We start from the raw sequence: 26543 nt of genomic DNA on the forward strand, positions 1-26543 counted from the left end.
GCTAAATTGGCTAGCAGTACTAAACTAGCGGTGCTAAACTAGGTTTTTTTTCCCCTCAAAGAATTTCACTAATATAGTACATACATTTTAACTATCAGAAAATATAAAATGTATGTTACACGTTTTCTAAATAAGTACAAACCCCGTTTCCATATGAGTTGGGAAATTGTTAGATGTAAATATAAACGGAATACAATGATTTGCAAATCCTTTTCAACCCATATTCAGTTGAATATGTTAATAAAGTTAATGATTATTTGCACAAAAAAAATGTTTATCAGTTTGAACATCAAATATGTTGTCTTTGTAGCATATTCAACTGAATATGGGTTGAAAAGGATTTGCAAATCATTGTATTCCGTTTATATTTACATCTAACACAATTTCCCAACTCATATGGAAACGGGGTTTGTATATACCAATTTTTGTTTGCTTAACTAGGCTAGCTGTGTTAAGATAGGCTAGTTGTGCTTATAGCTAGGCTCATTTTCAATAATAAAACTATTTCAATAATATTGTACAGATATTTTACAAATCAGAAAATTAAATATAACACATTTTCAAAATAAGCACATCCATCCATCCATTTTCTACCGCTTGTCCCTTTTGGGGTCTTTGTCACGCCAAAGTTCTTCCCTCTACAAAAACCTTCCCTCCCCCATTTACTTCCGGGGCTGCGTCCAATAAAATCACAAAGTTGCCGGGGGTCCTTAACCTGCACGCGACAGTCCTGTTTCGTGCCTGTACAAATACAAAACCATAATCGATTTCTTCAGATTCCAGCAGCTGTCAAAGACAAAGAATCCTTCCAGCGACGGGCAGTCAAAGCCGAAGTGCTATCGATCGCTGTCAATGACGTAAGAGGAAACATGACCACGGAAGTAAATGGGGGAGGGAAGGTTTTTGTAGAGGGAAGAAATTTGGCGTGACAGAGCCTATCTCAGCTAGTTCATGCTAAATTGCCTAGCGGTGCTAAGCTAGACTCTTTCCCCCCCCCCCCTAACTATTTCAATAATATATATATATTAACAATCAGAAAATAAAAATTTCTAACACATTTTCAAAATAAGTACATGCAGATTGTTTTTGCTAAACTAGGCTGGCAGTGTTAAGATAGCTAGTGGTGTTACGCTAGGCCAGTGGTGCTAATAGCTGGGCTTATTTTATTTTTATTTTTTGTATTCATTTAAATAACAATATATTAATGACATTTTAACAAGAAAATAAAAATAAACCTGTCCTACACATTTTCAAAATAAGTACATACAAATCCATCCATTTTCTACCGCGTGTCTCTCGCGGTGTATGCTAAATTGGCTCGCGGTGCTAAACTAAGCTGTTTTTTCACCAAACTATTTCACTAATATAGTACATATATTTTAACTATCAGAAAATATCAAATAAAATGACTATTACACATTTTCAAAATATGTACATACAGATATGTGTTTGCTTAACTAGGCTAGCTGTGTTAAGATAGGCTAGTTGTGCTAATAGCTTGGCTCATTTTTTTAATAATAAAGCTATTTCAATAATATAGTACAGATATTTTAACAATCAGAAAATTAAATATAACACATTTTCAAAATAAGTACATACAGCTATCCATCCATCCATCCATTTTCTACCGCTTGTCCCTTTTGGGGTCGCCGGAGCCTATCTCAGCTAGTTCATGCTAAATTGCCTAGCGGTGCTAAGCAAGACTTTTTTTCCCCCTAACTATTTCAATAATATATATATATTAACAATCAGAAAATAAAAATGTCTAACACATTTTCAAAATAAGTACATGCAGATTGTTTTTGCTAAACTAAGCTGGCAGTGTTAAGATAGCTAGTGGTGTTAAGCTAGGCCAGTGGTGCTAATAGCTGGGCTTATTTTATTTTTATTTTTTGTATTTATTTAAATAACAATATATTACTGATATTTTAACAAGAAAATAAAAATAAACCTGTCCTACACATTTTCAAAATAAGTACATACAAATCCATCCATTTTCTACCGCATGTCTCTCGTGGTTTATGCTAAATTGGCTCGCGGTGCTGAACTAGGCTTTTTTTCACCAAACTATTTCACTAATATAGTACATATATTTTAACTATCAGAAAATATCAAATAAAATGACTATTACACATTTTCTAAATAAGTACATACAGATATGTGTTTGCTTAACTAGGCTAGCTGTGTTAAGATAGGCTAGTTGTGCTAATAGCTTGGCTCATTTTTTTAATAATAAAGCTATTTCAATAATATAGTACGGATATTTTAACAATCAGAACATAAAATGTAACACATTTTCAAAATAATTACGTATAGCTAGTTTATGCTGAGTTGCCTAGCGCTGCTAAACTTAGCTTTCTTCCCCAAACTATTTCAATAGTATAATACATATTGTTGAACAATCAGAGAATAAAATGTATATTACACATTTTCTAAATAAGTACATACAGATAATTTTTTTCTAACTTAATTTCAATAACAATATATTACGGATATTTTAACAAGAAACCAGTCTTACATATTTTCAAAATAAGTACATACAAATTGTTTATGCTAAATTAGCTAGCGGTACTAAACTAGGCTTTTTTCAAACTATTTCACTAATATAGTACATATATTTTAACTATCAGAAAATATCAAATGAAAGGTCTATTACACATTTTCAAAATAACTACATACAGATTTCTTTTGCTTTTATTTTAACGATCGGAAAATAAAAATAAACCTGTCTATTATACATTTTCAAAATAAATAAAGATTATTTATGACAAACTAGGCTAGCAGTGCTAAACTACGTTGTTTTTTTTATAACTTTATTTCAATAAAAATATTTTACAGATATTTTAACGATCGGAAAATAAAAATAAACCTGTCTATTATACATTTTCAAAATAAATACACATTATTTATGACAAACTAGGCTAGCAGTGCTTAACTACGTTGTTTTTTTCTAACTTTATTTCAGTAACAATATTTTACAGATATTTTAACAATCGGAAAATAAAAATAAACCTGTCTATTATACATTTTTAAAATAAATACAGATTATTTATGACAAACTAGGCTAGCAGTGCTAAACTAGGTTGTTTTTTTTCTAACTTTATTTCAATAACAATATTTTACAGATATTTTAACAATTGGAAAATAAAAATAAACCTGTCTATTATACATTTTCAAAATAAATACAGATTATTTATGACAAACTAGGCTAGCAGTGCTAAACTAGGTTGTTTTTTTGTAACTTGATTTCAATAACAATATTTTACAGATATTTTAACAATCGGAAAATAAAAATAAACCTGTCTATTATACATTTTTAAAATAAATACAGATTATTTATGACAAACTAGTCTAGCAGTGCTAAACTAGGTTTTTTTCTAACTTTATTTCAATAACAATATTTTACAGATATTTTAACAATCGTAAAATAAAAATAAACCTGTCTATTATACATTTTTAAAATAAATACAGATTATTTATGACAAACTAAGCTAGCAGTGCTAAACTAGGTTTTTTTTTCTAACTTTATTTCAATAACAATATTTTAAAGATATTTTAACAATCGGAAAATAAAAATAAACCTGTCTATTATACATTTTTAAAATAAATACAGATTATTTACGACAAACTAGGCTAGCAGTGCTAAACTAGGTTGTTTTTTTTTCTAACTTTATTTCAATAACAATATTTTACAGATATTTTAACAATCGGAAAATAAAAATAAACCTGTCTATTATACATTTTTAAAATAAATACAGATTATTTATGACAAACTAGTCTAGCAGTGCTAAACTAGGTTTTTTTCTAACTTTATTTCAATAACAATATTTTACAGATATTTTAAGAATCGTAAAATAAAAATAAACCTGTCTATTATACATTTTTAAAATAAATACAGATTATTTATGACAAACTAAGCTAGCAGTGCTAAACTAGGTTTTTTTTTCTAACTTTATTTCAATAACAATATTTTACAGATATTTTAACAATCGGAAAATAAAAATAAACCTGTCTATTATACATTTTTAAAATAAATACAGATTATTTATGACAAACTAGGCTAGCAGTGCTAAACTAGGTTGTTTTTTTTTCTAACTTTATTTCAATAACAATATTTTACAGATATTTTAACAATCGGAAAATAAAAATAAACCTGTCTATTATACATTTTTAAAATAAATACAGATTATTTATGACAAACTAGGCTAGCAGTGCTAAACTACGTTGTTTTTTTCTAACTTTATTTCAATAACAATATTTTACAGATATTTTAACAATCAGAAAATACAAATAAAACTGTCTATCATACATTTTCAAAATAAATACAGATTATTTATGACAAGCTAGGCTAGAAGTGCTAAACTACGTTGTTTTTTTCTAACTTTATTTCAATAACAATATTTTACAGATATTTTAACAATCGGAAAATAAAAATAAACCTGTCTATTATACATTTTTAAAATAAATACAGATTATCTATGACAAACTAAGCTAGCAGTGCTAAACTAGGTTTTTTTTCTAACTTTATTTCAATAACAATATTTTACAGATATTTTAACAATCGGAAAATAAAAATAAACCTGTCTATTATACATTTTTAAAATAAATACAGATTATTTATGACAAACTAGGCTAGCAGTGCTAAACTAGGTTTTTTTTAAATAACTTTATTTCAATAAAAATATTTTACAGATATTTTAACAATCGGAAAATAAAAAAAAACCTGTCTATTATACATTTTCAAAATAAATACAGATTATTTATGACAAACTAGGCTAGCGGTGCTAAACTAGGTTGTTTTTTTATAACTTTATTTCAATAACAATATTTTACAGATATTTTAACAATCGGGAAATAAAAATAAACCTGTCTATTATACATTTTCAAAATAAATACAGATTATTTATGACAAACTAGGCTAGCAGTGCTAAACTAGGTTGTTTTTTTTCTAACTTTATTTCAGTAACAATATTTTATAGATATTTTAACAATCGGAAAATAAAACCTGTCTATTATACATTTTTAAAATAAATACAGATTATTTATGACAAACTAGGCTAGCAGTGCTAAACTAGGTTGTTTTTTTTCCAACTTTATTTCAATAACAATATTTTACAGATATTTTAACAATCGGAAAATAAAAATAAACCTGTCTATAATACATTTTCAAAATAAATACAGATTATTTATGACAAACTAGTCTAGCAGTGCTAAACTACTTTTTTTTAAATAACTTTATTTCAATAAAAATATTTTACAGATATTTTAACAATCGGGAAAATAAAAATAAACCTGTCTATTAAACATTTTCAAAATAAATACAGATTATTTATGACAAACTAGGCTAGCAGTGCTAAACTAGTTTTTTTTTAAAATAACTTTATTTCAATAACAATATTTTACAGATATTTTAACAATCGGAAAATAAAAATAAACCTGTCTATTATACATTTTCAAAATAAATACAGATTATTTATGACAAACTAGGCTAGCAGTGCTAAACTAGGTTGTTTTTTTATAACTTTATTTCAATAACAATATTTTACAGATATTTTAACAATCGGGAAATAAAAATAATCCTGTCTATTATACATTTTCAAAATAAATACAGATTATTTATGACAAACTAGGCTAGCAGTGCTTAACTACGTTGTTTTTTTCTAACTTTATTTCAGTAACAATATTTTACAGATATTCTAACAATCGGGAAAAAAAAAAACCCTGTCTATTATACATTTTTAAAATAAATACAGATTATTTATGACAAACTAGGCTAGCAGTGCTAAACTAGGTTTTTTTTAAATAACTTTATTTCAATAAAAATATTTTACAGATATTTTAACAATCGGAAAATAAAAATAAACCTGTCTATTATACATTTTCAAAATAAATACAGATTATTTATGACAAACTAGGCTAGCAGTGCTAAACTAGGTTGTTTTTTTCTAACTTTATTTCAATAACAATATTTTACAGATATTTTAACAATCGGAAAATAAAAATAAACCTGTCTATTATACATTTTTAAAATAAATACAGATTATTTATGACGAACTAGGCTAGCAGTGCTAAACTAGGTTTTTTTTAAATAACTTTATTTCAATAACAATATTTTACAGATATTTTAACAATCGGGAAATAAAAATAAACCTGTCTATTATACATTTTCAAAATAAATACAGATTATTTATGACAAACTAGGCTATCAGTGCTAAACTAGGTTGTTTTTTTTCTAACTTTATTTCAGTAACAATATTTTACAGATATTTTAACAATCGGAAAATAAAACATGTCTATTATACATTTTTAAAATAAATACAGATTATTTATGACAAACTAGGCTAGCAGTGCTAAACTAGGTTGTTTTTTTTCCAACCTTATTTCAATAACAATATTTTACAGATATTTTAACAATCGGAAAATAAAAATAAAGCTGTCTATAATACATTTTCAAAATAAATACAGATTATTTATGACAAACTAGGCTAGCAGTGCTAAACTAGGTTGTTTTTTTTCTAACTTTATTTCAGTAACAATATTTTACAGATATTTTAACAATCGGAAAATAAAACCTGTCTATTATACATTTTTAAAATAAATACAGATTATTTATGACAAACTAGGCTAGCAGTGCTAAACTAGGGTTTTTTTCTAACTTTATTTCAATAACAATATTTTACAGATATTTTAACAATCGGAAAATAAAAATAAACCTGTCTATTATACATTTTCAAAATAAATACAGATTATTTATGACAAACTAGGCTAGCAGTGCTTAACTACGTTGTTTTTTTCTAACTTTATTTCAGTAACAATATTTTACAGATATTTTAACAATCGGAAAATAAAAATAAACCTGTCTATTATACATTTTTAAAATAAATACAGATTATTTATGACAAACTAAGATAGCAGTGCTAAACTAGGTTTTTTTTAAATAACTTTATTTCAATAAAAATATTTTACAGATATTTTAACAATCGGAAAATAAAAATAAACCTGTCTATTATACATTTTCAAAATAAATACAGATTATTTATGACAAACTAGGCTAGCAGTGCTAAACTAGGTTGTTTTTTTCTAACTTTATTTCAATAACAATATTTTACAGATATTTTAACAATCGGAAAATAAAAATAAACCTGTCTATTACACATTTTTAAAATAAATACAGATTATTTATGACAAACTAGGCTAGCAGTGCTAAACTAGGTTTTTTTTAAATAACTTTATTTCAATAAAAATATTTTACAGATATTTTAACAATCGGAAAATAAAAATAAACCTGTCTATTATACATTTTCAAAATAAATACAGATTATTTATGACAAACTAGGCTAGCAGTGCTAAACTAGGTTGTTTTTTTTCTAACTTTATTTCAGTAACAATATTTTATAGATATTTTAACAATCGGAAAATAAAACCTGTCTATTATACATTTTTAAAATAAATACAGATTATTTATGACAAACTAGGCTAGCAGTGCTAAACTAGGTTGTTTTTTTTCCAACTTTATTTCAATAACAATATTTTACAGATATTTTAACAATCGGAAAATAAAAATAAACCTGTCTATAATACATTTTCAAAATAAATACAGATTATTTATGACAAACTAGTCTAGCAGTGCTAAACTACTTTTTTTTAAATAACTTTATTTCAATAAAAATATTTTACAGATATTTTAACAATCGGAAAATAAAAATAAACCTGTCTATTAAACATTTTCAAAATAAATACAGATTATTTATGACAAACTAGGCTAGCAGTGCTAAACTAGTTTTTTTTTAAAATAACTTTATTTCAATAACAATATTTTACAGATATTTTAACAATCGGAAAATAAAAATAAACCTGTCTATTATACATTTTCAAAATAAATACAGATTATTTATGACAAACTAGGCTAGCAGTGCTAAACTAGGTTGTTTTTTTATAACTTTATTTCAATAACAATATTTTACAGATATTTTAACAATCGGGAAATAAAAATAATCCTGTCTATTATACATTTTCAAAATAAATACAGATTATTTATGACAAACTAGGCTAGCAGTGCTTAACTACGTTGTTTTTTTCTAACTTTATTTCAGTAACAATATTTTACAGATATTCTAACAATCGGGAAAAAAAAAAACCCTGTCTATTATACATTTTTAAAATAAATACAGATTATTTATGACAAACTAGGCTAGCAGTGCTAAACTAGGTTTTTTTTAAATAACTTTATTTCAATAAAAATATTTTACAGATATTTTAACAATCGGAAAATAAAAATAAACCTGTCTATTATACATTTTCAAAATAAATACAGATTATTTATGACAAACTAGGCTAGCAGTGCTAAACTAGGTTGTTTTTTTCTAACTTTATTTCAATAACAATATTTTACAGATATTTTAACAATCGGAAAATAAAAATAAACCTGTCTATTATACATTTTTAAAATAAATACAGATTATTTATGACGAACTAGGCTAGCAGTGCTAAACTAGGTTTTTTTTAAATAACTTTATTTCAATAACAATATTTTACAGATATTTTAACAATCGGGAAATAAAAATAAACCTGTCTATTATACATTTTCAAAATAAATACAGATTATTTATGACAAACTAGGCTAGCAGTGCTAAACTAGGTTGTTTTTTTTCTAACTTTATTTCAGTAACAATATTTTACAGATATTTTAACAATCGGAAAATAAAACATGTCTATTATACATTTTTAAAATAAATACAGATTATTTATGACAAACTAGGCTAGCAGTGCTAAACTAGGTTGTTTTTTTTCCAACCTTATTTCAATAACAATATTTTACAGATATTTTAACAATCGGAAAATAAAAATAAAGCTGTCTATAATACATTTTCAAAATAAATACAGATTATTTATGACAAACTAGGCTAGCAGTGCTAAACTAGGTTGTTTTTTTTCTAACTTTATTTCAGTAACAATATTTTACAGATATTTTAACAATCGGAAAATAAAACCTGTCTATTATACATTTTTAAAATAAATACAGATTATTTATGACAAACTAGGCTAGCAGTGCTAAACTAGGGTTTTTTTCTAACTTTATTTCAATAACAATATTTTACAGATATTTTAACAATCGGAAAATAAAAATAAACCTGTCTATTATACATTTTCAAAATAAATACAGATTATTTATGACAAACTAGGCTAGCAGTGCTTAACTACGTTGTTTTTTTCTAACTTTATTTCAGTAACAATATTTTACAGATATTTTAACAATCGGAAAATAAAAATAAACCTGTCTATTATACATTTTTAAAATAAATACAGATTATTTATGACAAACTAAGATAGCAGTGCTAAACTAGGTTTTTTTTAAATAACTTTATTTCAATAAAAATATTTTACAGATATTTTAACAATCGGAAAATAAAAATAAACCTGTCTATTATACATTTTCAAAATAAATACAGATTATTTATGACAAACTAGGCTAGCAGTGCTAAACTAGGTTGTTTTTTTCTAACTTTATTTCAATAACAATATTTTACAGATATTTTAACAATCGGAAAATAAAAATAAACCTGTCTATTATACATTTTTAAAATAAATACAGATTATTTATGACAAACTAGGCTAGCAGTGCTAAACTAGGTTTTTTTTAAATAACTTTATTTCAATAAAAATATTTTACAGATATTTTAACAATCGGAAAATAAAAATAAACCTGTCTATTATACATTTTCAAAATAAATACAGATTATTTATGACAAACTAGGCTAGCCGTGCTAAACTAGGTTTTTTTTAAATAACTTTATTTCAATAACAATATTTTACAGATATTTTAACAATCGGAAAATAAAAATAAACCTGTCTATTATACATTTTCAAAATAAATACAGATTATTTATGACAAACTAGGCTAGCGGTGCTAAATTAGGTTGTTTTTTTATAAATTTATTTCAATAACAATATCTTACAGATATTTTAACAATCGGGAAATAAAAATAAACCTGTCTATTATACATTTTCAAAATAAATACAGATTATTTATGACAAACTAGGCTAGCAGTGCTAAACTAGGTTGTTTTTTTTCTAACTTTATTTCAGTAACAATATTTTACAGATATTTTAACAATCGGAAAATAAAACCTGTCTATTATACATTTTTAAAATAAATACAGATTATTTATGACAAACTAGGCTAGCAGTGCTAAACTAGGTTGTTTTTTTTCCAACTTTATTTCAATAACAATATTTTACACATATTTTAACAATCGGAAAATAAAAATAAACCTGTCTATAATACATTTTCAAAATAAATACAGATTATTTATGACAAACTAGTCTAGCAGTGCTAAAGTACTTTTTTTTAAATAACTTTATTTCAATAAAAATATTTTACAGATATTTTAACAATCGGAAAATAAAAATAAACCTGTCTATTATACATTTTCAAAATAAATACAGATTATTTATGACAAACTAGGCTAGCAGTGCTAAACTAGGTTGTTTTTTTCTAACTTTATTTCAATAACAATATTTTACAGATATTTTAACAATCGGAAAATAAAAATAAACCTGTCTATTATACATTTTTAAAATAAATACAGATTATTTATGACAAACTAGGCTAGCAGTGCTAAACTAGGTTTTTTTTAAATAACTTTATTTCAATAACAATATTTTACAGATATTTTAACAATCGGGAAATAAAAATAAACCTGTCTATTATACATTTTCAAAATAAATACAGATTATTTATGACAAACTAGGCTAGCAGTGCTAAACTAGGTTGTTTTTTTTCTAACTTTATTTCAGTAACAATATTTTACAGATATTTTAACAATCGGAAAATAAAACCTGTCTATTATACATTTTTTAAATAAATACAGATTATTTATGACAAACTAGGCTAGCAGTGCTAAACTAGGTTGTTTTTTTTCCAACTTTATTTCAATAACAATATTTTACAGATATTTTAACAATCGGAAAATAAAAATAAAGCTGTCTATAATACATTTTCAAAATAAATACAGATTATTTATGACAAACTAGGCTAGCAGTGCTAAACTAGGGTTTTTTTCTAACTTTATTTCAATAACAATATTTTACAGATATTTTAACAATCGGAAAATAAAAATAAACCTGTCTATTATACATTTTCAAAATAAATACAGATTATTTATGACAAACTAGGCTAGCAGTGCTTAACTACGTTGTTTTTTTCTAACTTTATTTCAGTAACAATATTTTACAGATGATTTAACAATCGGAAAATAAAAATAAAACTGTCTATTATACATTTTTAAAATAAATACAGATTATTTATGACAAACTAGGCTAGCAGTGCTAAACTAGGTTTTTTTAAAATAACTTTATTTCAATAAAAATATTTTACAGATATTTTAACAATCGGAAAATAAAAATAAACCTGTCTATTATACATTTTCAAAATAAATACAGATTATTTATGACAAACTAGGCTAGCAGTGCTTAACTACGTAGTTTTTTTCTAACTTTATTTCAGTAACAATATTTTACAGATATTTTAACAATCGGAAAATAAAAATAAACCTGTCTATTATACATTTTTAAAATAAATACAGATTATTTATGACAAACTAAGCTAGCAGTGCTAAACTAGGTGTTTTTAAATAATTTTATTTCAATAAAAATATTTTACAGATATTTTAACAATCGGAAAATAAAAATAAACCTGTCTATTATACATTTTCAAAATAAATACAGATTATTTATGACAAACTAGGCTAGCAGTGCTAAACTAGGTTGTTTTTTTCTAACTTTATTTCAATAACAATATTTTACAGATATTTTAACAATCGGAAAATAAAAATAAACCTGTCTATTATACATTTTCAAAATAAATACAGATTATTTATGACAAACTAGGCTAGCAGTGCTAAACTAGGTTTTTTTTAAAATAACTTTATTTCAATAACAATATTTTACAGATATTTTAACAATCGGAAAATAAAAATAAACCTGTCTATTATACATTTTTAAAATAAATACAGATTATTTATGACAAACTAGGCTAGCAGTGCTAAACTAGGTTTTTTTTTAAATAACTTTATTTCAATAACAATATTTTACAGATATTTTAACAATCGGAAAATAAAAATAAACCTGTCTATTATACATTTTCCAAATAAATACAGATTATTTATGACAAACTAGGCTAGCAGTGCTAAACTAGGTTGTTTTTTCTGACTTTATTTCAATAACAACATTTTACAGATATTTTAACAATCGGAAAATAAAAATAAACCTGTCTATTATACATTTTTAAAATAAATACAGATTATTTATGACAAACTAGGCTAGCAGTGCTAAACTAGGTTTTTTTTTTCTAACTTTATTTCAGTAACAATATTTTACAGATATTTTAACAATCGGAAAATAAAAATAAAACCTGTCTATTATACATTTTCAAAATAAATACAGATTATTTATGACAAACTAGGCTAGCCGTGCTTAACTACGTTGTTTTTTTCTAACTTTATTTCAGTAACAATATTTTACAGATATTTTAACAATCGGAAAATAAAAATAAACCTGTCTATCATACATTTTTAAAATAAATACAGATTATTTATGACAAACTAGGCTAGCGGTGCTAAACTAGGTTGTTTTTTTATAACTTTATTTCAATAACAATATTTTACAGATATTTTAACAATCGGAAAATAAAAATAAACCTGTCTATTATACATTTTTAAAATAAATACAGATTATTTATGACAAACTAGGCTAGCTGTGGTTATCTAAGTTGTTTTTTTCTAACTTTATTTCAATAACAATATTTTAAAGATATTTTAACAATCGGAAAATAAAAATAAACCTGTCTATTATACATTTTTTAAAATAAATACAGTTTATTTATGACAAACTAGTCTAGCAGTGCTAAATTAGGTTGGTTTTTTTCAAACTTTATTTCAACAATATTGTATGAATATTTTAACAATCTGAAAATATAAATAAACATTTGTCTATAATACATTTTTATAACAAACCAGGCTAGCAATGTTAAGCTAGGCAAGCGGCCTCAGGTCAGCATCTTCTGCTCCAAAAAACCTGTTCTCTGCTGCTGCGCTCTCATTGGCCGCCGCAGGTCACGTGACCGGCCGAGTATTGTCCAGCGGATAAAAGTCAAGATGTTTTGTCGGCGAGGACCCATTTCCCAGTAACGGACGTCCCTTTTATTTTTAAATCCTGGACTCTGTGGATCAGAGGACTCTTCTGGGTACGTTTGCTTTCATTTGACCTCAGTAAATTAGCGCGCTCGTTTGTTGCTAGGCAACCACTCAGTTGTCAATCAATATCACGCTATGCTGTCACAGCAACTTCAGCTGGTTGGGCGGAGGAGAGCGTCGCATCGCCACGGCAACAAGAGCTGAAAGGGATGGAGAGGGTACACACACACACACACACAGGAAGTGATTGATTGACATATTGATTGACTGGCACGTGTCGGTTGTGTGTGTCAGTGTGAGTCAGTCAGCAGCGTCAGTGACTCGTCAATCAACATGACGACTGTCAGTCTCAACATGGGTGAGTGTGTGACCACATTTCCCAGCATGCACCTGATCAGTGAGCTCACTGTGTGTGTGTGTGTGTGTTCTTGTATTTCTAAGTAAAATGACGACTTTTATTGTAACACTGCCAAAATTCCAAGTTTTTCTTGTGAAATTGTGACCTTTTTCTTGTGAAATTCCACATTTTTTTTCGAAATAAGCTTTTTTATATTTTCATAATATGTATATATTATTAATGTTGTAAATACAAATCTTTATACATCTAGATAGTGTTGCGTTTCTGCCAGATGTTCCTCCAAGTGGGATGTAAAACGCTGGTCAGTCCCAAGTTCCTTAATGACATATCAACTGAACTCAAACGTACCACCAAGCACAGAATAGGTATTTTGTAATTTTATTGTCAAAGCTTTGGCAATAATGAGACCAGCCTCGAACAACACATACAAATGCGCAGCCCAAGTTGATCTGGCATTCCACCGGCCAAAAGCAACTCTTTTCACACAAAGAAAGCCCGCCTTTCCCCTCCCCCCAACACTGATAAGAAGAGAGACTTGGGGGTTGTGTTCACATTCCTGATGGTTTACGACCCTATCTAACCAGGCAATCTGAAGACAAAGAGAAACTAGTATACAGAGTAAAATTAAGGAAAGAAATGAGCTGATTCAAACATGATTATGAATAAAGAAATAGCTCTTAAACATATGCATTATCTACAATCCCCCTTCAGATCTTATCCAAAAGATCTCTCCTACGAGAGCAACACCTCTAAAGCACGCCCCACATTAAAGTAGGTGCTGTTGTTTTTTTTTCTTTGAGCAAGCTAGCAATAAAACAACAGCATATTTACATGGATGACAGATGGAGGGAGTCCACGTCAATGTCGTCATGGTCAGGGAAGGAAATCAACAATTCTCGAAAGTCTCCATTTTGCTTGACCCCCTTCAAAGACATAACGAGCCCAGAAACAGGGTGGGGTTGACCTTCTACAGCTCTAACAATGATGCGGGTGCATAGAGACTTAGCACAAGGGGCGATAAAGCAACCGCAAGAGGCTATAATGGCCAAGAAAACTCCAATGGAGACCAGGACAGACTTAATTAGGTCAGTCCACCTGCCAAATGTGCTTTGGAGCCAATCTTTAAAGGGGTCAGAGACCCCTGAAACTTCAGTAAGTTCCTTAGACAGGGCCTGGAGGCCCTCTAAGGCCCTCTGAACTGAGCCATCTGGTGCAGTGTTGTTAGGAATGAAGGTACAGCATTGGTCACCAAACATTGCACACACGCCTTCTTCCTTGGCTAGGATGCGGTCAAGGGCTATGCGGTTCTGGATGGCCATGAGAGAGGTCGGGGCAAGTTGTTCAGCAAGTCCCTCAACGGCGTCACGAGTCAGGTTGGTCAGTCTCAACAGATTATAAAAAACATAGTTAATGCGTTCAACATTTTTAGTAGCAGTCACAGGGAAAATAGCACCAATGATAGGAAGGTTCTCGAAACCTGCACAGGATTCACACCACAATTTGTGTTGTGAGGGGACCCCTCTTGGTTGTCCAATTGCATCAAAGTAAACACCATCAGGGTTTCTCATCAGATCAAAGGAGCCCTTTACACTCCTTCGAGATAAAACATGGCGGCGTCGGCGAGAAGTTAGAGAGGCCGCTGAGACAGGAGTTACAAGGGGAGTTAATTTGGTACCCACTAGGGTGAGTGGGGTCACCAGTCTAACCATAGCACAAAGCCCTACGGATGACTTTGGGATTCTAATGTACAATCTGTGCTCCCCACAATACCAGAATAAGTCAGCTCGTGCCCAAGGGCCTATCCTTGAGCCATCTATCAGTGTGGTGCACCAGGAAGGGTTAATATCACCCAATTTGTTGGGGGACGAAGAGGGTCCTTTGAATTGAAAACACGTGTAATTCAGCTTTTGGGCCACAAATGGAAGAAGTCGGGTGGAATTGTCAACAGGAGGGTACACACTAGCCAACAAATCGCACCCTGGTGGCGTGGGTTCAGAGAACAAGGAAATAAGACAGTTTGAGCCATTTATGTCAGTCAACTTAAAAGGGGCGGGGTAAGTGTGGGGAAAAGGACGTCCAGCGGAACAAGCAACACAGTCACCCAGGTTTTGGCTCTTAGCCATGCTAGTCATCCACCTGAGCCATAGGTTGCCTGCACCTGCTCCTAAGGTCAAAGTTACCAGGCCTTCGGTGGTGATGTCATTAGCACGCACAGATGTGAGAGCCTTTGAAACACCACCAAGGTGGGGTGGTACTTTAGGTGCTACAGAGGGTGTAGAGGTAGTTAACGCCCTCTCAAGGACATTAATTTTAATAATTAGAGTCTGTATCAGTCAGGTCAACCCCCAAAACAACATAAAAGGGACGATGGGCACCACTTACCATAGTATGTTGTCTGCATCCGACACCAATGGTTCAGGTTGCGTTGTAACAAATATAGAGGTTATTACCACGGTAATAGCTATTGTGTCCCCCATAATTAATCACACTGCATAGGTCAAAAAATAAGTCTTGCTATCCCCTTTGACCCAGTCTATTTAAAGTCCGCTGTTTGTTCTTAGACACTTGTCAGTCACTGTCGTCAGGAAGGAAGAACTGAGACACAAAGACAGTAGAACACGCCCAAGCACCAGTCCGTCAGGGAACACTACCGGGTGTAACATCCTGCTTTTCGTCTATCAAAATCAGAGTAATTCAGGTAACGAAACGGGGATAAACATCAAACTTTTCACTTAATATAACGACACAGATAGTTATGCTGAAAACAAGCAAGAGAAATTGGATAACTTCGAGTATAAAGGCTGGTCTCAAATAAGGATATACAATATAGAAGTTAAAAAGAGTAATATAGGTAGAAAATCTCTCTCTCAGCGTCGTCTTCTGGGCTGTAGGATTATGTGTGTGTAATTAAAGCCTCGCTCTTCTATGACACTAAAAATGAGTCGTTTTCTGCTCCCGTTCTTCTTCAGCTGCCTCAGGCTCAAAAGGCGCTGCTGGGGGTCGAGTGGGGCAGATGTAGTGGCGATGTCAGCAATGACATCCGCTGGTAATCTGTCAGGTTCTTCAGCAGGAGTGTAGAGGGAGAGGTGGTACCAGGTGTCCCCTTTTCCAGCTAGTCGAAGGGCGTGAGACGTCCGTTCCACGACCTTGAAGGGACCAGTCCACCTGGGCTCCGTCCACTTGCGTTTGATGACCTTGATCTTGACCCTCTCAGCGGCCGGAAGGGAATCTGGAGTGGCGGGCTGTCATCCTCGAATCTGTACAGAAGAACTGGCACACAAATTCTGCATTTTTTGTGTAAAATACCATTTTGGTTTTACGCTGAGTCCTCCTTCCATGGCGGCTGCTGGTCCTGGGCTGACCTGTATGCAGCTCATAGGGTGAAAAAACTCAAAGGGCGGTAAAACAGTTTTATTCACGGACCTTCGAATGATCATTAACGCTAATTGCAACATGTCAATCCAATTAAATTTGGTCTGTGCACAGATTTTAGCCAATTAGTTTTTAATGTTCTGGTCCATCCTTTCAACCTTACCTTGGGACTCAGGATGGTACCCCAAACCTGTGTTCTAGTCCGAAAGCCTTTTCGACCAAGGCTAAGTGAGGTTTTTTTTTTAATGGTTGCCGTTGTCTGACCTAATCTTTTTGGGGAAACCATGTCGGGGTACTAGGTCATTCACAAGTCATTTAATTACTGATATTGCATCCTCTTTTGAGGTTGTTGTTGCTTCCGGCCAACCACTGTGATTGTCAACACAAGTCAGTACGTACCTTTTCCCTTGTACCGTATTGATCATATCAGTGAAATCAAAGACTATACCTGGTTCACCCTCACATCCTCCATATTCTAAACTTGATCTACTAAACTACTATCGATGTATAAAATCGTTATTTTCAAATTAAAATTAGTTATGACTTCTTACCCACGGGAAAAATGTTAAAACTATGGAGTCTGTATCCACCCTCACTCACCCCCTTCTGTTTCTGAAAAAAGGACTGTGTTAGTCATACTATCACTTTCAGAAACATCTAAGAAAAAGGTCAGCTAATAGTCAAGTAGCGGAGGACAAGTCATGTTTGAGGTCAATGATTGTCTCTTTAGCCTCTATGGTCCACTGGGGGGTGTTGTTAGGGTAGGGGACCCCTTAGCAATATCACAATTAACTCAAACTCAACTAAACCCTAGCTTTTATGTAACTTATTCAATATGGTGAAAGTAACAAATATGCTTATATTTATATTGTCACCAATACTAGAAAAATACTACCCTTGTGGCGAATGCTTTAGCAATAGTATTTTGAAATTTTACCACACCTGGTGGCCTCAATAATTCATTAAGTCAAGCTCATGTTGTAGAAAGTTGAATGATGCGGACACGTTTGTTACTGAATACTTTCTATCAGACTTCTGCCATGGCAACTTTGTGTAGCTGCTAGCTCCTCGTAGCCTACAGGTGTCTAAAGTGCAGCCCATAGTTATGTGTTTAACATAACCATGGGCTAAACCTAAACAATTGAAAATGTGGTATTTGGGTGTCGGTGTAATGTTTGGCAGCTACGCCGTGTCTTATCATTGCACCTAAGTTCTTTGGTTTTGTAGGCGAGACAGAGAGCAAGTGAACAATGTGGGACACAATTGTGTCCATCTTATACCATGCTAGTTGTTTCAAAGATAGGTCAACATGAGCAACCACACCTTGAGTTCCAACATATATAAATATACAAAGGAGTCAAAGGTCTCCTGGTATGAGTGTCTAACTGGTGATCATAACATATGGCGAGTCGGGTGGCAGAACACACGGAAGCATCTCAGTCAGTCAGGGTTTTCACTGTTAGAGCAGTTGGATGTCAGCCATTCCTGTTGTTTCAGGCTGTGGTAGGAGCCTTGGTAGTGGTGTCGCAGCTTGGTGGTTAAGCCGTCAGGTAACACCAGGAATGTTCCTTCTGTGCGATTTGAATGTCAGGGTACAGTCTGTAAAGGAGGTCCAGCAATCTGAACCGGAAGTGGTTTGGTGACAGGTAACCTTGTGACCCCAGCGAAGCCTTCGACCTTTAAAGAGGAAGCACACAGTTTCTTTGGTACCTCTGCATTCAGAATCGAATGGGTGGCGCCAGTGTCAATCACAAACTGATAACATTGTCGTTGACACTCATGTCCAGCAGGGGGCCAGTCTGTATCTCCTGCTGGGGCTCCTGCGGTGGGCGTCCTTTGCCACGCTTTTGTGTTCGTTTGTTGGCACTACGGAACCTTTCCCGTTCGAAAATGTTCACGACTCCAGTGACCAGGCTGGTCACAGCCGAAACAGTTCCACCCCGGACTGGCTTTGAAGCATCGTGTTGTCCACCACCCGAGTCCAACCGTCTGGTCGCACGTCTGTTGAGGATTCTTTCCTCCACCTGTTGGAACTCAAAAGCAAGGTCACCCACTGCTGAATATATCCTAGCTGATCTTTGACCTTTTGGTTCTTTTAACCTTTTATTTTCAGCGATCTGTAAATTAAGGAGTTGCTTCCTTGCTGCTCTGTCATTAGCCTTATCATCCTCATCTTGAGGAAAGAGACTGCGCATAGCAGTAGCTATGTTTGTAACGTATGGTGTTATCGGTGAGGTTGAAGATTCAGCCATTAATCCTACTTGTTGTTCTGTATTTTTGCCATCTTGTGTGGAAACACAACGATACAAAATGCTTCTAAAGTCTCCTATTGATTTCTTCCCATTTCACTCAAACAACTAAACAAACAAACAAATAAACAAACTTGCAGCTAACCACAATCAACAGCATACCATTTACGAATACCTTCATTTGTCACTTTCTCATCTTTTCTTCACTTTCGTTTTCCTTTACAAACAACATCCTGTATCCATCTCTTCCTTACACTTCACACAATGTTTCTATTTTCTGTTCTCCTAGAAACCATTGACATAACGTAAGGTTATAAACATCCTTTTCCCATATTTTCTCAAACCATCCTCTTCACCCTCAATCTTCCTTCACCTGCTCTCTTTTTCTCTCTCTCTCCTTCTCACTGGAGTAGGAGGCGGTGGCCTAGTCAAAGTCTGGGCGGGTCGTTTGAATTGTCTTGCGCATGCGCGGCAGGCAAAACACCAATCAGTCTAGTCTGTCCTATTTGTCTCATTAATCATCGGTTCTTTTGCTGCATTTCGTTTTTTCCACGTAATCCCCGTTTACTTTTATCATACGCTAAACTCTTAAATTCTCGAGCACCAACCCTGCTCTTTTTTTTCTCTTGACCATTTTCACCAGCGCACACACACACACATGCACGTGTAAGCACTCACGCACACACAAGCAAGTGCCTACAGCCCTACGCACACACACACACACACACACGTAAGCACTCTCTCTGCGTTTCACTTTACCATAAAACTTCCAGTTACTTTTTTATTTTATTTTTTATTTTACCTGACGTTTGAGTTCACAACTTTTCGAGTATTGTAAACTCCCTCTTAACCCTTTCAAGGAACGTTCTCTTTTTTTCTTTTTAAACTCTACTTGCTAATTTTATTGTCGACAACCGTCCATTCAATTGATCATTACACAGTAATGATTCATCACATTCCTCCCCGACCGCCATCACATTCCTGTCTGTCACACTCAGTGGCCATTGTGTCTATTTTTTTCAGAAGGGCCTCGAACCCCTGAAGGCCTTTAACCCACAAACCATACGGCGGCCTTTAACCCCGTAATTTTTCGTACAATACGCAGCTAGAGCCTCTAACTCTAACCCGTGCAATTTATCGTGCAATATGCAGGCCTCTAACCTCCATATCATACGAGGGCCTTTAACCCGTTACTCTTTTAGGCGGCGACCAACTACCCAGGGTGAGCCACACCCAACTATTAGTTCACTCGTCAATGAAACTGCCCGTCACGGTAATCGAGACACAATGGCGTGAGTTGACCACCTATTTACAATTTTAATGCAATGGCAGGCTCGGCAAAAATGCAATCAATCTATCAAAATCACCATTCTGTGTCTGCGGTACAAAGCAGTGTTTAACTTACAGACTTCTGGGCAGACTCCTAATGCAGATTTTATCTAAAAAGAAAGGTTCTGCTTACCTTGAATTATGTTTTGGCCATGTGAGTCTGTCCAGAAGATTGCAAGAGAAGGTCCAATTGTCAGCGTGTCATCTCGGACGAAGCCCCCAAATTGTTGCGTTTCTGCCAGATGTTCCTCCAAGTGGGATGTAAAACGCTGGTCAGTCCCAAGTTCCTTAATGACATATCAACTGAACTCAAACGTACCACCAAGCACAGAATAGGTATTTTGTAATTTTATTGTCAAAGCTTTGGCAATAATGAGACCAGCCTCGAACAACACATACAAATGCGCAGCCCAAGTTGATCTGGCATTCCACCGGCCAAAAGCAACTCTTTTCACACAAAGAAAGCCCGCCTTTCCCCTCCCCCCAACACTGATAAGAAGAGAGACTTGGGGGTTGTGTTCACATTCCTGATGGTTTACGACCCTATCTAACCAGGCAATCTGAAGACAAAGAGAAACTAGTATACAGAGTAAAATTAAGGAAAGAAATGAGCTGATTCAAACATGATTATGAATAAAGAAATAGCTCTTAAACATATGCATTATCTACAATAGGATGGTCCTAAAGAGGGAGGCATTATTCGGAGGTCTCAAGAATGTACAAAATACAAGAGTGTGTGTGTGTGTGTGTGTGTTCTTGTGTTTTTACCCTTCTAATTGACACCAACAAGGAAAAGTAGCTTCCATATGAGGAGGTGTGAACAAGTTAGGACATAAATCATGGTCCCAATAACATTGCATCTAATAGAGAGCCAAATACTAGAGTCCGTGAACATTGCTCCAAAGTCAGGATTTTTTTGTTGATTTAGTGTGCATACAAAAAGTAAACATTGCCAGGTGCAAAGGCAGCAATATATGATAAAACAAGATGGCAGCTAAAGAAGGACTTCCCTATTCATCCCCGAAAAAAACCTGCCAGGTGAACAGCTGATTTTACCACTAAGACAACCCACATGTGACCATAGGATGAAGAAATACACTACGGTACCAAGACTTTAGTGGCCATTAACAGTTAGCTTCTACAGCTGGGTTGCCCAGAGTGCGGCACAGGGGCCATCTGTGGTACGTGACTCCTTTGTCATCGGCCTTAAGCACATTACAAAAAAACAAAAAAATAGAGATCTCATTTGCACCCCTGGTGGTGAAATCTATCAAAATGAGGGTGGTCTCAAAAGGAGGGATTTTACAAATTGACTGTGTCGGTTTTAAAAGTGCTCCCCCTTTGGTCAACATATGAAATAACAAGTGTGTGTAAAAATTTGAAGTGCTCCCCCTCTGGCCAACATGTGTAATAACAAGTGTGTGTAAGAAATTTAAATGTGCCCCCTTTGGATAAAATGTATAAAATAAATATGTATATAGAGACATACTGTAATACCTTGAAGTAAATAATGAAGATTAAAAACCAATTACAAACAAAACATTTACTAAAAGCAGTCTTTTTCTGACAATGTGTCGACTTTTTTTCTTAGCAAATTGGGAACAATTTCTCATATTCTTCTGTTTATGCAATATTGCGATATTTTCTCGTAAAATTATAACATTTTTTTAATGTAAAATAAATAAATTTTAATGCAAAATTCTGACTTTTATCACAATATTGCCATTTTTAGGGACCGAGTCCCTTTGGGACAGAGGACCCTATTGAATTTCTAGCGTTTTATTATTATACCGCCGCCTCTTTGAGCTGTAATTTGACCCCCTTAACATGCTTCAAAACTCACCAAATGGGACACACACATCAGGACTGGCGAAAATTGCGATCTAATCAAAAAACCAAACCCCAAAACTCAAAATTGCGCTCTAGCGCCCCCTAGGAAGAAAACACAGACAAAACTGCCTGTAACTCCCAGTAGGAATGTCGTAGAGGCATGAAACAAAAACCTCTATGTAGGTCTCACTTAGACCTATATTTCATACACTGACAACCCCCAGCAGGAAGTTTGCAATTCCCCCTTCAAAACAAAAGTTGAGTAAAAACAGTCCCCTTTTTTCAAACATTATCTCCTCTGAGCGCGTTTGTCGTGTCGGCTTCAAATTAGCACAGGAGAGAGATTGAACCATTCTGATTAAAAGTTGATGAAAGAATTTTAATTACTGCTCCGGTTTGGATTTTATGAGCCCTCAATGTCGGTCCCGTCCATCGCTGTTTGCAGCTTTAATTTTTGGTTGTTCTTGTAAAATAGTGACTTTTTTTGAGTAAAATTATGAATTTTGTCATAATTTTGCCCCAAAAAAATCTGATTATTATTATAATATTGCCAAAATGTTAAAGTTTTCTTATAAAATTGTGACTTTTGTCGAGTAAAATTACGACTCTTCATAAAATTGCAAAAAGTTTAAGCTTTTATTGTAAAATTGCGACTTTTATTGAGTAAAATTCCAACTTTTATCGTAACATTGCACAAATGTTCAGTTTTTCTTGTCAAATTTTGACTTGCGTTGAGTAAAATGACGACTTTCATTATAATACTGCCAAAATTCTCAGTTTTTCTTGTGAAATTGTGACCTTTTTCTTGTGAAATTCTAACTCATTTTTCACAACAAGCCTTTTCATATTTGCATAGTATGTATATATTATTAATGTTGTAAATACACATATTTATATATCTAGAAAGGTGGTCCTAAAGAGGTAGGCTTTTTTCTCAGGTCTCAAAAATGTAACAAATACAAGAATATGTTTGTTTGTGTATGTGTGTGTGTGTGTGTGTGTGTGTGTGTGTGTGTGTGTGTGTGTGTTTGTGTGTTTTTGTATTTCTACCCTTCTTGAGACACCAACAAGGAAAAATAGCTGAGGGTGGTCCCAAACGGAGGGATTTTTCAAATTGACTGTGTGTCGCTTTTAAAAGTGCTCCACCTCTCGTCAACGTATGAAATAACAAGTGTGTGTAAAAAATTAAAATGCGACCCTTTGGCCGAAATTAATAAAATAAATATGTATATAGAGACATACTGTAATAACTTGAAGTAAGTAATGAAGATTAAAAACCAATTAAAAACAAAAAATTTACTAAAAGCAGTCTTTTTCTGACAATGTGTCAACTTTTTTCTTATAAAATGGGGAACAATTTCTCATATTCTTTCTGTTTCTGTAATATTGCAATATTTTCTCGTAAAATTATTACATTTTAATGCAAAATGGTGACATTTGTCATTTACAATTCTGACTTTTATCACAATATTGCCAATTATTTAGTTGTTCTTGTAAAATAGTGACATTTTTGGAGTAAAATTCTGACTTTTGTCATATTTTTGCTAAGTAAAATTTGGATTATTATTATAATATTGCCAACATTTTTGAAGTCTATCAAATTATAAAATTGTAACTTTTGTCGAGTAAAATTACGACTCTTTTCATAAAATTGCCAAAAGTTTAAGCTTTTCTTGTAAAATTCCAACTTTTATCATAATATTGCGCAAATGTTCAGTTTTTCTTTGACTTGCGTTGAGTGAAATTACGATTTTTATTATAACACTGCCAAAATTCTAAGTTTTTCTTGTGAAATTCCAACTAATTTTTCATTTTTGCATAGTATGTATATATTATTAATGTTGTAAATAGACATCTTTATATATCTAGAAAGGGTGGTCCTGAAGAGGTAGGCTTTTTTCTCAGGTCTCAAGAATGTGACAAATACAGGAATGTGTGTGTGTGTGTGTGTGTGTGTGTTTGTGTGTGTGTGTGTGTGTGTGTGTGTGTGTGTGTGTGTGTGTGTGTGCGCGTGTGTGTGTGTGTGTGCACAGAGAGGTTTCACTTCCTGGGGGTCAACATCGTCGGCCAAGACGACGACAGCGGTGACGGCGCCATCTACATCGGGTCCATCATGGAGGGCGGGGCCGTGGCGGCGGATGGACGCATCGAGCCGGGCGACATGTTGCTGCAGGTGAGGCTGCCGCGGCCACTTCCTGTCGGCGCCTGTGACGTGAGCGTGTCGCTGTAGGTAAACGACGTTGACCTGGAGAACGCCACAAGCGAGGACGCCGTACGAGTCCTCCGAGACGTCGTCCGTCAGCCCGGGTGACCTTTGCACCTTATCTCATGACTGCGTAACGTGGTAACGTGTGTGTGTGTGTGTGCGCGCAGGCCGGTGACGTTAACGGTGGTCAAGTGTTGGCCCGCGAGTGTTTTCAGGCCGCCAAAAGGTGAGTGACGAGGCGCGGCGTGAAGGACAGGACGAAGGATTCACCGCCTGTCGGTCTTAGGTGAGCCGGTCCGCCCAATTGACCCCGCCTCCTGGGTGTCCCACACAACCGCCATGGCCGGGAAGCTCCTCCCCCATTACGGTGACCATGTGACCACCATTGCACCGATCGGTCGCTGGCGCGTTCCGTCCGCTGACAAATGTCCTTGTCGCGTGGTCAGGCCAAGACGAGCGGCTGAGCGTCCACAGCGACATGGCGGCCGTTGTCATGGCGATGACCAACCCGGAATCGGGCGTGGAGGTCCGGGACAGGATGTGGATCAAGATCATCATCCCGAACGCATTCATCGGTAGGTACACCCATTCCAATCTCAAGCTGGCAGGGTAAGGTAGCCTTTTTAATTGGACATGACCAAATATGGGCATGACTGAGAGGAAGTTGTGTCTATTTATGCAACAAAAGGAAAGATTTGCAATCCCTCAAAATGGATATGAAATTAAAAAACATAAGATTTCCAAACAAAAAATTGTTTTGGTAATAAATCATTTTTTGGGTTGCCAATTGTATTGGTGACCATGAAAAAAATAAGATTTGCATCCAGTAAAACAGATTTGTAACCCAAAAACTGTTTTGTAACAAAAAACTGATTTCTAACAAAATAAAAGATTTGCAAACAAAATCATAAAAATTCATTTGAGGAATAAGATTTGTGACCTGAAATTTTTTTGGAACAAAAGAAAACCCAATTTCTAACCAAACAAAAGATTTACAACCCAAATAAAACGATTTACAACCCAAAAAAAGTGTAACCAAAGAACGGATTTGTAACCAAAAAAACAAAAAATGATTTCTAACAAAATAAAAGATTTGGAAACAAAAAAATATTTGTAACCTAAATAAAACGATTCACAACCGATTTGTAACCAAAAACGATTTGTACGCTAAAAAAACTATTTGCAACACAATGATTTGTACCCAAATAACTTATAACAAAAAACTTTTTCTATAAAAATTAAAGATTTGCAATCAAAAAACAAGATTTGTGCCCTAAAAACGATTTCTAACACACACAAAAAAGATTTGTGAACAAAAATACAGAAAACGATTTAAAATCCCACCAAATATTTGCAAATTATTTTTTTTTTTTTGCAAATATTTAGATTGTATTCCAAATCCATTTTTTGTTGGCAAATATTTAGTTTGGTTGCATCCAAAAAAACTGATTTGTAACAAAAAAACTGTTTTGCAACAAAAAACTGATGTCTAACAAAATAAAAGATTTCCAAACAAAATAAAAAATGTCATCTAAAAAATAAGTTTTGTAACCTAAAAATGATTTGTAAACAAAAAAAAAAACGATTTCAAACCAAATAAAATATTTTTAACCCAAATAAAACTATTTGTAACCACAAAAACTGATTTGTAACGAAAAAAATGACTTATACAAAATAAAAGACTTAAAAACAAACACACAAAAAAGATTTGTAACATAACATCATCCGATTCCCAACTGAGAAACGGTTTGTACGCTAAAAAAAAGACTATTTCCAAAATAATAAAACTTTTTTTTAACCAAAATAAAAGATTTGCAACCAAAAAACGATTTGAAACTTAAAATAAAAAACATGCAACCACAAAAAAAAGATTTGTAATCCAAAAAAGATTTGTGACCAAAAAAAGATTTCCAACAAAAGATTTGCACTTGAAAAACAAGATTTGTAACATAAAAATGATTTGTGCACAAAAACTGATTTGTAACCTGAAAAACGATTTACAACCC

General features: G+C 32.8%; 2 protein-coding genes across 3 annotated transcripts in view; both read left to right on the forward strand.

The window, feature by feature from the left end:
* rnpepl1 (arginyl aminopeptidase like 1) overlaps window positions 1–137 on the forward strand; it is a 13617-nt gene extending 13480 nt beyond the window's left edge. The window contains exon 12 of the mRNA XM_062060796.1: window positions 1–137. This exon is cut by the window's left edge and continues 1046 nt beyond it. The gene's annotated coding sequence lies outside the window, so the exon portion shown is untranslated.
* Window positions 138–471: 334 nt separating this feature from the next.
* Window positions 472–26543, forward strand: part of LOC133658596 (segment polarity protein dishevelled homolog DVL-3-like) — a 30765-nt gene continuing 4693 nt past the window's right edge. The window contains exons 1-9 of one of the 2 annotated variants that reach the window (XM_062060803.1): window positions 472–857; window positions 13112–13243; window positions 13341–13411; window positions 13488–13551; window positions 24365–24504; window positions 24562–24638; window positions 24705–24763; window positions 24824–24904; window positions 24984–25112. In XM_062060803.1, the coding sequence (XP_061916787.1) occupies window positions 13403–13411; window positions 13488–13551; window positions 24365–24504; window positions 24562–24638; window positions 24705–24763; window positions 24824–24904; window positions 24984–25112 (559 nt within the window). In that variant the 5' untranslated portion in view covers window positions 472–857; window positions 13112–13243; window positions 13341–13402. The remainder of the gene's footprint in view (window positions 858–13111; window positions 13244–13340; window positions 13412–13487; window positions 13552–24364; window positions 24505–24561; window positions 24639–24704; window positions 24764–24823; window positions 24905–24983; window positions 25113–26543) is intronic. The other variant, XM_062060804.1, reaches the window with a different exon arrangement.

Source organism: Entelurus aequoreus, linkage group LG10, assembly GCF_033978785.1.
Source record: "Entelurus aequoreus isolate RoL-2023_Sb linkage group LG10, RoL_Eaeq_v1.1, whole genome shotgun sequence".
NCBI lineage: Eukaryota > Metazoa > Chordata > Actinopteri > Syngnathiformes > Syngnathidae > Entelurus > Entelurus aequoreus.